We start from the raw sequence: 13,577 nt of genomic DNA, 5'->3' as shown, positions 1-13,577 counted from the left end.
AGGAAGGAGTGTGTCGGGATTTTCTCCGCCTGCCCCAGGGCCACTTCAGCTGAAGTTGGGAGGGGGGGCCCTTTAGGGGCCTCCCTGTAACCGTCAATTATTCCTGCTTAATGTTTCCAGTCCCTTGTGCGTGCCACCATCATAGCAACAGCCTCCCGACTTCTGGCCTCCTGTCTTGCACTTCCAATCCTCTCAATACCAGCTACCCCAACTGCTTTCTCCGACATAAATCTTATCATACACACACACAAACATCCCATATATTTGATGTCGCCCTATCCATGTCCATGGGTTAATGGCCACAGTTTCCATGACTGAACCTGAGTTGAGCCAGGTGAGTCGCAGACATACCGTGGTTTAGCCCTTTCACCTGAGCACCTGTGGCTTGCAGTGTTCTTGATGCTTGGTCTGAGCTGGCATCCTCCCTGCCTAGACTACCCCCTCAGTGACAGCTGTGGCCTGCCTGTGTGCACCCCAACAGTGCCTTCTACCTAGATCACCCCTTTCCTTTCTTCTGGCCATTTTCACTGCCCTGATTCCTTCCTGGACCCTCCAAGCCCAATTTGTTGCTCCCTGGGCTCTGGTCCCAGGTGCTTGTCTCTCTCTTCACCTGCACCCTGCACGCTGGACTGTCCCTGCTAGCTGGCTTCTCTGCCTCCCCAGCTGGCCCTGGGGCTGGGAGAGCTTTGACCCCTCTGAATCCCCACATAAAGCACAGTCCCTGCAGGCACCGAGGGAGCCCTGGCTCACTGCTACAACCAGTGAACAGGAATGAGGTGCGGGGACACACCAAGGGCCAGAGCTGCCATGGAGAAGTCACCAGCACCAGACCCCACCCACTGGATTAGGTGACCTCTAGTGACCCTCTCACCCAGAGATGCTGGCCTCTTTCATTCTTTTCCTCTTATTTCCCCCTCAGGACAGCCTCATTGACTCAGGCATCATTCATCGGTAGTTCCTGGAATCTGGCTGAGACAAGCACACAGCTTGTGCCTTTGCCTCAGGACACACCCAGGCCTGCGGGGTCTCCTACTGTGTGGGGAAGATGCTAGGAGTGTCAGGCCAGGGCGGGAGCCCCCGTGGGGCTGTGGGCCAGGCCTGAGGAAGGAACGTGTCTCGGGGTTTTCTCTGCCTGCCCCAGGGCCACTTCAGCTGAAGTTGGGAGGGGAGGGCCCCTTTAGTCTGAGAATTTAAGACAAGGAGGTACTATCTGGAATGTTTAATCTTAGGGTTTACAACACAGACCTGGGCTCAGCTGCTGAAGCTGCTGAAGCTCAGTGCACACAGGGTGCTGGGAGAGTCCCACAGGAGTAGGTGGAGCCGGGCCTTAGGTCTGAGAAGAGGGCAGGCAAGAGGCAGGGGCTCTGCTCCTCCCAGCACCAGACCCCACCCGCTGGGGGCCTGGCCTCCCGCCCAGGGCTTGGCCAGAGAGCAGGAGCCTGTGACTGCAAACAAGTAGCTAGCATTTCCAGGGGCCTGTGGCAGCGACGTGTAGCTGGAAAGAGGCTACTGTCAGGCGGTGTGGTGGGAAGTTCCCTCTGGGCTGCCCTGGATTGGCCCCACCCCCAGTCCTAGAGGGTCTGCAGTAGAGGGAGGCAAGAGGCAACCCAGGTCAAGGCCAGGGTTGGGGACTGGGGGAGTCAAGGAGGCTGTGCTGCAGGGCTGGTTACTGACCCGGCCTCAGAGTGTTAGGGTCAGGTCAGCCCCTCCCACGAAGCGGGACTGGACGCAGGACACCTGGGGCAGCTGGGCTTGGAAGTGTCTGACGGCTGCCATGTTGATGCCAGGGCACATGGTCACATCCAACACCCGGAGCTGCCTGCACGCCTGCCCAATGGCATCCAGTGTCCTGTGGGGAGGCCACTGGATGAGTGTCTGGCCCGGCGTGGGACCCAGCCCAGCCCCTGCACTGTGGCTCCATCTGCCCAGTGTCATTGGACACACTCACTGCTCTGTGAGCTGACTGCAGCTGGACAGGTTGAGGTGCTGCAGCCTCGGCCAGGAGCTGGCTGCCTGGGCCCAGCCCTTGTCACTGACGCGGCTGCAGTGACTCAGCGCCAAGTGCTCCAGGCTAGGACAGCCCCTGGCCACAGCCACCAAGCCCTTGTCTGTGAGTTCTGGCAACAGGCTCAGGGACAGCTGCCTCAGCTGGGGGAACTGGAGCACCTACAAGGATGGGGAGGGTCGGGGAGAAGTAAATGCCACTGGAGCCCACAGCCTTGGCCTTTCCAGATCCTCCCACCCCAGGCAGGGCATGACTAGAGGCAGCAGAAGCCAATGAAAAAGGAACTCCAAGGTCAACTTTTTTCCAAGCAAAAAGTGGGTTGGCTCAGACCCCTGACTTCAGCCCCAAGATCCTCAGCCTACCCGCACCCGCAGCCCCACACCTTGGCACACCTTGGCTAAACTGGCATCAGTCAGCTTGCTGCAGGCTGTGAGGTCCAACTCCTGCAGGGCCCGCAGCATGAGCAGGGAGGGGCCCTGTGGCTCGGGACAGGGGTCCTTGGTGCCTGAGGCCTGATGCTCCAGCTCTGGGCGTGGCTGTAGGAAGAAGCCCTTGCTTCTCAGGTTCCTCCTGAGTTTGCCCTTAAATGTTCCTACAGAGAGACTTGTAAGGGACAGGAGGGCAGCTGAGCCCAGGGGCCACCCCATCCTCCAAGACTTCGAGGGTCCCGCACCTGGGTCCCCTGCACAGGCTCCTCCAGCCCCAGAAGCCCCCAGTCACACAGCTCCCTGCACCAAGCCAGGCGTAGGACTGAGAGGTGGGTGAGGTAGGTGCAGATGGCCTGCAGGGTCCGGTTGGTGAGGGCCACACAGGAGGACAGGTCTAGCACCCTGAGGCTCAGGCCCAGCGCTGGGATCATGGAGAGCACTGAGGCGTCCTAGGAGGGAGGAAGGGAGGAAACAGGATGGAGCAGCAGCTGGTTGCCTATGCCACCTGGCCTGGCAGGGGTAGCTAAGAAGGGTCTGTTCAAGGTTCTCACCCCACAGGCAGGAGGGAGGGAGGGGAGCTACCAGAGGGTCCAAGGAAGAAAGCAACATGGTCCCTGTGCTGGTAGTGAAAGGTGGGGGTGGACAGGGTGGGCCATAGGGATTGCTGCAGGAAAAAGGCCTGGACTGTGGCTGGGGCAGGAAGGATGCAAGTGGCAGGGCCTAGGGTGGCCACCCTGCCTATGCTCCTAGCCCCTGCCAAAAGAGTGAATGAGGCCACCTCAGACCACAGCTCACTGGACCAGCCAGTTGACCCTGCTAAGCCAATCAGAGTCGCTCCCTCTAGAATTGGAACCAGAACTATGAGATGGAGGTAGAGCTGCCAGCTGACAGGGCAGTTAGGGATGGGGAGCAGGAGCTAAGGGCAGAGTAGAGGCGGCTGGTTTGTAGAGAGATGCACAGAGGGGAACTTCGTACCAGGCTTTGTACCAGGTGCTACAATCTGTTGCTTACCACCTGGGCCCACACCTGCAGAGCTTGTCCCTGGGTGGAGGCAGCCCCACAGAGGCCTCCTTTGTGGCCCTGATCCTGGGCTGCCCAGCCCTGTGTGTCCTTGATCTCAGTGGCTGCAATAGCCTCTTCACCTCTGGCACACTGCTGGCTCAGCCCGAGATGGCACAGAGGGACAAAAGAACATGAGGCCTGGAGGCAGCAGCTGAGAGGACACGGGGATGTTGTACCACATATCTGACATGCTTGGTGCCAAAGAGAAGGAGGAGTAAGGCTGGGAAGAGAGGCACTTGGAGGGGAACAAGGTGGAGAGATGGTTTTTAGGTTGGGAATGCCCTGGTCAAATGGACAGGCTGAAGAAATAATCCACTAAAGAGGGACAGACTGACACTGCCAAGACAGGGGCGCCACCCAGAGGGACAGCGCTGAGCCCTGCTAAAGGGCCTGGCCTTGGCTACGAAATGACCCTGCTGCTCCTGTCACATCACCCTCACAGGCCCTGCCCCAGCACCTTCCTCAGTGCTCCTTCCCTGCCTTCCTTGCACATCACCCCCTTTCTTCAGCCCTCCCAGCTCCAGAACACTCGTCCTTAATGCCCCTCCCCAGACCACATGCACTTGGCATGTGAGCTGTTGGCCGCCTCGTGGGCTGGGTCACCTTGGCCACTTGGACCTCCTAGACCCACAATGGGGGCTTTGGGGAGGTGTGCTGGCAGCAGCAGCAGTTGTCTAGGCTCTTGTCCTCCTCCAGATTGGGTCCCAAGTTCATTTCTAACTGTCAATCATAGGCATGAACACTGGGGAGTCCCTTCCTGGTGCCACAGGCCCACCACCACCCCGGTTCCCCCTCCTGCTGTCCTCAGCCCTGGAGAGGAAGGGAGGGGATGATGGTGAGCTCACCTTCAACGAAGAGCAGTGGGCCAGGCTGAGGGAGGCCAGCTGGGATGGAGCCCCGTGCACAGAGCCCAGGGCCTGGGCCAGTTCCCGCCCTCTCACCAGGCAGCACTCGGCCATGTTGAGGCTCTGCAGCTCCCGCAGGCCACCCAGAGCTGTACATCCTGTGTCTGTCAGCCGCTGCAGCTTCCCCAGGCTCAGGCGCCGCAGGTGCTGCAGGCCCCGGCTCACGGCCAAGAGCGCCCCATCAGTCAGTTCTGAGCAGCCGCTGAGGTCCAGGGAGGTAAGGCCTGGTTGCTGGAAGCACAAGGTAGCCACAGCCTCTGTGGAGAGGTCCCGGCAGCTGTGCAGGCTCAGCTCCTGCAGTTGCAGCCCAGCTACCTGGCCCAGGGCCTGCAGGGCCTCGGGTGGTAAGCCAGTGCCACTCAGGTCCAGCGCACGCAGCCTGCCAGCCCGCTCTTGCACGAATCGCAGCAGGTTGCGGAAGGAGAACCGGGAGGGAGAGGAGTCTTGGGGGCCGATGGAGCCTCGGGCTGGGCCTAGCTCGAAGGTGAGGTGGCAGTATGCCAAGGAGAGGCGCTCCAGGCTGGGGGCACAGCTGCTGAGCCGGTTGAAGCTGAGGTCAGCCAGGTCTCGCAGGCCAGCCAGGTTGAGCTCACGGAGGCCGCTCAAGGCCTGCCGGACGCTCTGTGCCATCTCGGGCTGAGCCAGCAGTGTGCCAGAGGTGAAGAGGCTGTTGCAGCCACTGAGATCAAGGACACACAGGGCTGGGCAGCCCAGGATCAGGGCCACAAAGGAGGCCTCTGTGGGGCTGCCTCCACCCAGGGACAAGCTCTGCAGGTGTGGGCCCAGGTGGTAAGCAACAGACTGTAGCACCTGGTACGAAGCTGGAGAGCCATCCACGTTGGTCAGGCTGATGCAACAGATGCCCCTGAGGCCCAGGCTCTTGATGGCCGAGAGGGAGGCAGAGGACACGGGGATGTTGTATCGCACATCTGTCTATGGAGCAGCAGCAGGCCTGGGGGTAGCCCTCTGGCTTCAGAGGGTGCTGGGCATTGGGTTTGGTGACAAATCACTGGCCAGAGGTTGAGGGCAGGTCAAGGAAGGGCCCTTCCACAACAGGGACCCATCGTGGTGTGTGGTGTCATGTGTGGTCAAGTTGGGCATGGGTAGGAAGTGGGAGCTGAGGTTCAAATGAGATGACCATCAGAGGAAGGCGGGAAGGTTAGTGATGGATAGGACAGGATGCTGAGGGAGGGGCAGGGACAGAGTGGGGAGTTGGCATGCTGAGCACAGGAGGGCTGAGATGGGACCTAGAGGAAACCCAGTGAAGTCCCCAGGGCGTGGGAGGGCAAAGTATGCCAGACCCTAACCTTTGGGACTTTCAGAAGGAGGCCCTGAGATCCATGGACTCAGCCTCCTACTCCAGGGACTTGACATGAGCTAAGCAGCCAGCTTCCCCAACTTTCTAGAGAGCATAGCCCTCTGAAGAGTGGAAGGCGAGAGAAGTGAGGTAGGTATCACTCACCACAACCCTCTATGGCCCAGGTGACAGAGGTCTGGGGCAGGCAGTGAGGTCTAAGTCCCCTGGTGGCCTGAGAGAGTCTGTCACATGAATGTTTGCAAGAATGTATTCTCTGTTTAAGCAAAATGTGAAAAATGTATTCTGTGTTTAAGCAAAAATGTGTGCATGTGCATATATGTGTATGTATGTGCATGTGCATGTGTGTGCATGAACACATGGGGCTGCCTGGTATTGGGCCCTGGATGCTCCAGCGTTCAAGATGTGCTTGTGATCCCTGCAGCATATCTCCGGAGGGGACATCTATCTGTCAAGGTAAGGACACTGAAGCCTCCCATTTCCATGGATGGGAGCTAACAGAACACATCTCACCCGTGCCAAGGAAGTTGAGCTGGCTGTGCGTAGAGAAACAGGGGAGTGAGAATGGGGAGTGCACAGTTGGAGCCGGGTGGGACCCAAGAGACAAGCTTAGGGTTACATGGTGGGAATAAGTTGGCTTGTGCAGGCATTTAGGAGCTCCCAGCTAAGGAGATATCTTCAAATAACTTTTTCTGATATTACACTGGAGTGAGCCAAAGGGAAATTGGTAAAATTTGTGTGGAACAGATCTGTGGGGAGAGGGAGAAGAGGGCTTGGATTCTAAAATCCTTGCCCCACCTCCCTACCTCTTGCCCATGTTACAGGCAAGTGGTACTCAAAGAGGGCTCTTGTATGAATCAACATGGTCCTGATGCAGGAAAGAAAGCTCCCCTAAACCTGTCTTGTCAGTAACTGCAAAAACAAGCTGCTGTTCCCTGCTGGTACCCCACAGACCATCATCAAAAGGGAATCCAAGCCAGGCATGGTGGCTCATGCCTGTAATCCCAGCACTTTGGGAGGCTGAGGAGGGTGGATCACTTTAGGTCAGGAGTTTGAGACCAGCCTGGCCAACATGCTGAAACCCCATCTCTACTAAAAATACAGAAATTAGACTGGGCACAGTGGCTCATGCCTATAATCCCATTACTCTGGGAGGCCGAAGCAGGCGGATCACGAGGTCAGGAGATTGAGACCATCCTGGCTAACGTGGTGAAACCCCATCTCTACTAAAAATATAAAAAAAAATTAGCCGGGCATGGTGGCAGGCACCTGTAGTCCCAGCTACTTGGGAGGCTGAGGCAGGAGAATGGCATGCACCCGGGAGGTGGAGCTTGCAGTGAGCCGAGATTGCACCACTGCACTCCAGCCTGGGCAACAGAGCAAGACTCCATCTCAAAAAAAAAAAAAAAAAAAAAAAGGAATGCAAAAGGTAGAAGTGACTCGCAGGATGTGCTCCTGCAAGATGCTTATCAACAGGATTCTCCTAAGAAACACAGGACTCATTCCCAGGTGTGGAGAGACCAGCCTGGCTTCTGCCAGAGAGAAGTGGCACCCATGGCTGTAATGACAGGAAGGAGCAGTGTAAGAGACAGGAACCAGCTCCTGGCCTCTTTCACAGGAACCAGGGGTCAGCCAGGTTCCCCTTCCAGTCCCTACTTCTGGAACATGGTCATTCCAGATGAGAGGGGCACTCACCACAGGTCTCCTCGTGGGCAGTGGATCAGGGATCTCAGGTGAAAGGGAGGCTGGGAAGATCCCACTGTGTGAGGGTGGAGAGGGCAATAAAACATCAGAGAGGAATGGAGGGCATACCTCTAGCCATTCCCGAGCCCTGCAAGCTAGACAACTCCATTGGATGCAGATGAGAGGAAACTGGCTGGGGCAGAGCTGTGAAGCAGCACCTCCTTCCCCAACTCACACCTCACTGAGGAACCCCTGAAAGTCCTGCAGGCCCCAGCTCCGGCGGCACAGCACCTTCAGGGGCTCAGCCTGACTTCTTTCCTTCCCTTCATTCTGGAGCCTGGCTGGCCAGGAAGGGTCTCTTCTCTCCCACTGCCTCCCTATGAACCAGGCGGACAAAAGACCTTGGAAGGCTCTGGCAGTGCCCCCAGGGCCCAAGTCCAGGGCTGGCTCCTGACAGCAAGGCCACCTGATAAAGAAGCAGGGCTTGGTTTAAAAGACTTCTAGCTCTGGGGGTACAGAAGAGGCTTGAGACCATTTCCGGGCCCCACCGTTTTTGCTGGTGGGATGGGAGCAGCCTCTAAGCCGCCTCACAGGTGCCTCCTGAGGTCTGCTCCTGAGGTCACCTGCTCCTGAGGTCACGTGGATTTAAAACTGCAGGAGTTGGCCAGGTGTGGTGGCTCACTCCTATAATCCCAGCACTTTGGGAGGCCAAGGCAGGTGGATCACGAGGTCAGGAGTTCGAGACCAGCCTGGCCAACATGGTGAAACCCTATGTCTACTAAAAATACAAAAATTAGCTGGGCGTGGTGGCAGGAGCTTGTAATCCCAGCTACTCGGGAGGCTGAGGCAGAAGAATTGCTTGAACCCAGGAGGCGGAGGTTGCAGTGAGCTGAGATCCTGCCGCTGCACTCCAGCCTGGGCAACAGAGCAAGACTCCAGCTTAAATAAATAAATAACCTGCAGGAGCCCAGGAACATCCTTTCAGGGATATTTCTCTGTGTGAGGGCACAGCAGCAGGCTGAAGCAGGCCTTCTGGGTTCTGGACTTTGGCCCTGGTATAGGACACCCCCTTCCTGGGCCCTGGGAAGATGCTTCTAGACCCACCCAAAGAGGACTGCATGGCCACATGCTTTAGCTCTAGCTGCCCCATCTAGAGAGGGAGCACCTTGCCCCCTGGTGTCCTCCCTTCCTGATGCTGGCCTCTTAAGAGTAATCGCTGGCTGGGCATGGTGGCTCATGCCTATAATCCCTGGACTTTGCCCCAAGACGGCAGATCACTTGAGGTCAGGAGTTCAAGACCACCCTGGCCAACATGGTGAAACCCCATCTCTACTAAAAATACAAAAAAGCCGGGCATGGTGGCAGATACCTGTAATCCCAGCTACTCTGGGGGCTAAGGCAGGAGAATCTCTTGAACCTAAGAGGCGGAGGTTGCAATGAGCCGAGATCCTGCCACTGCACTCCAGCCTGGGTGACAGTGCGAGACTCCATCTCAAAAACAAAAAACAAAAAACAAAAAAAAAAAGAAAAAAAAAAGAGTAATCGCAAAATCATTTGGGAAATGCTCTGAATCTGCTACAAGTGATGTATGTACCTTTTCTGTGGGAGATCAGGGTTTTGTTTTACCTAGTGAAGCCCTGAACCGCGACTGCAGGCCTGTGTACAGACTTGGAAAGCCATGTGACAGAGAAAATGGCCCTTCATCCTAACTAGTATAGGACTCCAAAGCTACCATGCCTGTTCTCCGGGAGGCCGTTGGGAAATGTATGCCCTGGCACCCAGGGCATTGGTCTTTAGAGAGGAGTTAGACTGGTGGGTCATAGAGACGCTGCTCCAGGACTTCATCAATCCCTCTGGAAGGGGAGGGCGCAAAGAGCTCTCTTCAGCTATTGCTTCATGGGGACCAACCAGCAGCAGGCAGCCAGGGCTCCCCACAGGAACGGACAAGGCCGGTGCATATGGAGGGTGCTGCCTTTGCTGGCATCCTTATTTGAGAAAATTGGGATTAAGGGAACAGCGGGGACTGGTCAGGGAAAGTAAGTCCCCAAGACCAGTGTCCTACCCCAGCTGGGCCTGTGTCTTCCATAGCACCTAACTGGCACCTAACTGGTACTGCCTCAGTATCCACCTGCCCATGCCCAAGCCCTGGGAGATGGTTCCTGCCTGCAGGGTCCCGCAGGTGCTCTCGGGCACATGGTAGGGGTGATGCCAGGTACCTGTGGCCTGGCCTCCCAGTGCTCCCAGCCTAGGTGGGGCTGAGTTTTGCAGAGGCACCAAAGGGTCTTTGTCAACATTCCTTTTTTCTTTTTCTTGTTTTTGGTTATCCCAAGGCTCTGTCATCTGTCTCTGTCCGCATTCTATCTGGAGAGCATAGTTGGCTGGAGCAGCTCCCACTCTAAAACACTGACTCTGGCTTCCATCTCCTTCCTCCAGCCCTCACCCCTACTCCAATCCTATCTGCGCCTCAGGGCCTGGCTGCCCCCCTTGGGCTCCTCTGACTGCCCCATCTTTGCTGGGCTCCATGAGGCTTTGCCCTGTGATGACATCTCCTCGGGGTCCTTGTTGCCCTGCCTCAGTCATGCTGCTGTGCCCATTCTCCTGGCCCGGCCAGGGCTGGTGAGACCAGCTGCCTCCTCTGAGTCTGTACCAGGGATACAGAACTCCGTCCAGGAAGTCATGGCCTCCTTGCTCACTTCCCACCCCAGACAAGTTTTCTCTCCAAGCCCCTCCCACTCCAGCTCCTGGCCCTACTGATACACCCTCCCTCACCCAGGATTCTCAGAGATGGCCATCAAGTGGGAAGTCCCTTCCTTTCCCCTGTTCATGTCCACCAGCTGCCTCCAGGCAGGGCCCATCTGAACTTTCCTCCTTCTCCTGCTCTTTCGCTTCCAGAAGACTTCTTCTGGCCTCCTTTACCCACTGCACCTTCTCCTCTGAGAACCCTGCTGTTTCTTCCTTTCCACTGCTCCTTTGTCAGAAGCCACAAACACCCCAGAGTCTTAAACTGCAAATAAAAGCCTCCTTTCATCCTGCACCCCCTCCTCTTGTCTCTCCTCTCTCCCCTCCCTCTACAGCCACACTTCTTGGAAGCACACAGGCACAGGCATGCCTGCTGTCTGGCTACTTGTTGTCCTTCGCCTCACCTGCTCACCCCTCCACCTTGGTCCCCACAGGATCATGCATTCCTGGCAATGGCTCCCTTCCAGCAAAGTCACCAACATGTGGGGGCTTCACCTCAGACCTCCCACCAGGGATCTCTCTGCCATGTCTCCTGCTCTGCATGGCCAGCAACCACTCCCCTTGATGCCATCTCCCACTGGGGTTCTGCAACTCTGCCCTCCTGGCTCTCCTGCTACGTTCTAGCCTGCTCCTCTTCAGGCTCTTTTGGGGTCAGCAAAGAACAGAGATCCAGTCCACAGATGAGTGGGTTCCCTGTGATTTGTTCCACCCAACAACACACATACACGTGTGCATGTGCACATATGCACACGATCTTTGCGCCCCTCCAAGTGTACCCTGGCCAACTGCATTTTGCCCCATGGGGCCATCATTCCAACCACTGTTTTTCCAATCCACATCATTTTCCTGAACACCAGATCCTGGGAGCCAAGTGCCTGATTGACCTCTCTCCAGAGGGAGATGCGGCATGCCCAAATCTGAATTCATCACCTCATCCTCCAACTCTGCTCCTTCTAAACTCTCCCCACCCTCTATTCAGTCACCCAAGTGGGAAATTTGAGAGTGATTCTAGAATCCTCCCTCACTCCCCACATCCACAATAATCCAAGTCCCTTCTACTTTGTTTTCCTAATATGGTGCAATCAATCTGTCCCTCTGCTCCAACCTCACTGCTTCTGCCCTAGTTGAGGTCCCCTTACTGTATGCCAGCAGCCTGAGAGCTGCTTCCTCTAAGCTCAGATGATGCCAGCTTCCTCCTTATCAGGTCCTGGCCTCCAGTTTCTCTGGCTCCAATCCACCCTGGGTTTTGTCACTGGGTGACCCTTCCAAAAGGCAATTCTGCCTGTGCTTTCCAGACCCTCTGCCAGTTCCGCACACCTCCGGGACACAGGCTAAGCTCCCTAAGCAAGCATTCAAGCCCTTCTAGGACCCAGGGCTTCAGTCAAGCTCTTCTCAAGCCCATTCCCTTTCCTCCTAGTCCTGGTTCTGAGGCTGCCACTTCTGACCACTGTCCTGTACCGCACGCCTCTGCTCAGCTGCTTTTTCTGTTCTAGGGGGTCCCACCCCTCACCTTCTCCTATTGGTCTATTTGGCGAATGTTTATTACTCTCTCGAGTCTCAGGCCAAACACCTCCTTCTCCATGGAGTCTTTTCTGATCTTTTCTCTGCACCCATGATGTACCTCACACAGACTTCAAATGCAGCACCCCAGCCTCTTTTGACTCATCTGTGCTCACTACACACTCCCCAGCCCTGTGCCTTCCTCAGTTTTGCCCTGCCAGTGCCCAGCACAGTGCCTGGCACAGCAGAAACACTTGAGAAAGGCTGCCCACACACTCTCCATGTGTCTCTGGTAATTTTCCATCTTCCTCCTGTCCTGTGACTGCTCCAGTCCTCTCTGCTGAAGCCCTGACCTCTATGTCTCTTTTCACTCTCCTCCTGAGACAACCTGGTCTCCAAATCCACTGAGCAAAGGGGCTGCTGAGGAAGGAGCCGCCTCTGAGGAACTTCTCTGCAAATAGCTCCATGTTTCCACTCCCACCTGTCTGCTTCCTCAGGAAGAGGTGACATCCTTTTTTTCACCAAACTGATGCTGAAAAAACAAAAAAGAAACACACACACACACACACACACACACACACACACACAAAAGGAAAAGGTGATATCCTCTCCATCCTATCCCAGATCAAGCTTGGTATGTGGAAGCCTGTCACTGCCACCATCTTCCACACCTGACCTCTCTCCTCCCCCAAACTTCACCCCTCCTCTAGTGACTCCCTGAAGCATTTATTTATTTATGTATTTAATTTATTTATTTACTTTTTTTTTTGAGACAGAGTCTCGCTCTGTCACCCAGGCTGGAGTGCAGTGGCACGGTCTCAGGTCACTGCAACCTCCTCCTTCCAGGTTCAAGCAATTCTCTGCCTCAGCCTCTTGAGTAGCTGGAATTACAGGTGCCCGCCACCATGCCCGGCTAACTTTTTTGTATTTTTAGTAGAGACGGGGTTTCACTATCTTGGCCAGGATGGTCCTGAACTCCTGACCTTGTGATCCACCCGCCTTGGCCTCCCAAAGTGCTGGGATTATAGGCGTGAGCCACCACGCCTGGCCCCTTTTTTTCAAGACAGAGTCTCGCCCAGGCTGGCTGGAGTGCAGTGGCGCGGTCTCGGCTGACTGCAAGCTCCGCTTCCTGGGTTCATGCCATTCTCTTGCCTCAGCCTCCCGAGTAGCTGGGACTACAGGTGAACGCCACCACACCCAGCTAATTTTTTGCACTTTTTTTTTTTTTTTTTTTTTTTTTTTTTTTGAGATGGAGTCTCGCTCTGTTGCCCAGGCTGGAGTGCAGTGACACGATCTCAGTTCACTGCAACCCCCGCCTCCCAGGCTCAAGCGATTCTCCTGCCTCAGCCTCCCGAAGAGCTGTGATTTACAGGCATGCGTCACCATGCCCGGCTAATTTTTGTATTTTTAGTAGAGATGGGGTTTCACCATGTTGGCCAGGGTGGTCTCAAACTCCTGACCTCAAGTGATCTACCCGCCTTGGCCTCCCAAAGTGCTGGGATTACAGGCTTGTGCCACTGCACCAGACCACCCTGAAGCTTTATTTATTTATTCATTTATTTATAGACAGGGTCTTGCTCTGTCACCCAGGTTGGAATGCAGTGGTGTGATCTCTGCTCACTGCAACCTCTGCTTCCCAGGTTCAAGAGATTCTCATGCCTCAGTCTCCCGAGTAGCTGGGATTACAGGTACGCACCACTGCGCCTGGCTAATTTTAGTATTTTTAGTAGAGACGGGGTTTCAACTTGTTGGCCAGACTGGTCTTGAACTCCTGGCCTCAAGTGATCCACCAGCCTCAGCCTCCCAAAGTGCTGGGATTACAGGTGTGAGCCACTGCGCCCAGTCTCCCTGATAAATCCAAACACATTTCAAATTTCTCCAGAAGAGAATCCTTTTGTCAAATCCATCTCAACTTCTCATTTCTGCCCTATTTCTTTTTC

At 55.8% G+C, this 13,577-nt stretch overlaps 1 protein-coding gene and 1 long non-coding RNA gene across 2 annotated transcripts in view; both read right to left on the bottom strand.

The window, feature by feature from the left end:
* Positions 1–1,204: 1,204 nt before the first annotated feature.
* LOC108515403 (Leucine-rich repeat-containing protein 29) lies at positions 1,205–4,601 on the bottom strand. Its single transcript, XM_017852305.1, is given in 5 exon segments — positions 1,205–1,849; positions 1,949–2,166; positions 2,398–2,541; positions 4,341–4,448; positions 4,450–4,601. Coding segments are annotated over 5 exon segments (687 nt in total). The 5' UTR covers positions 4,498–4,601; the 3' UTR covers positions 1,205–1,680.
* Positions 4,602–5,233: 632 nt separating this feature from the next.
* LOC108515405 (uncharacterized) overlaps positions 5,234–13,577 on the bottom strand; it is a 17,522-nt gene continuing 9,178 nt past the window's right edge. The window contains exons 2-3 of the long non-coding RNA XR_001881519.1: positions 7,411–7,474; positions 5,234–5,352 (exon numbers count right to left, since the gene is read on the bottom strand). This is a non-coding gene — a long non-coding RNA (uncharacterized LOC108515405). The remainder of the gene's footprint in view (positions 5,353–7,410; positions 7,475–13,577) is intronic.

This window comes from Rhinopithecus bieti, unplaced genomic scaffold, assembly GCF_001698545.2.
Source record: "Rhinopithecus bieti isolate Rb0 unplaced genomic scaffold, ASM169854v2 scaffold_34281, whole genome shotgun sequence".
Lineage (NCBI taxonomy): Eukaryota > Metazoa > Chordata > Mammalia > Primates > Cercopithecidae > Rhinopithecus > Rhinopithecus bieti.
The sequence above is the reverse complement of the archived record's forward strand: the minus strand, read 5'-3'. Positions and strand labels throughout refer to the sequence as shown.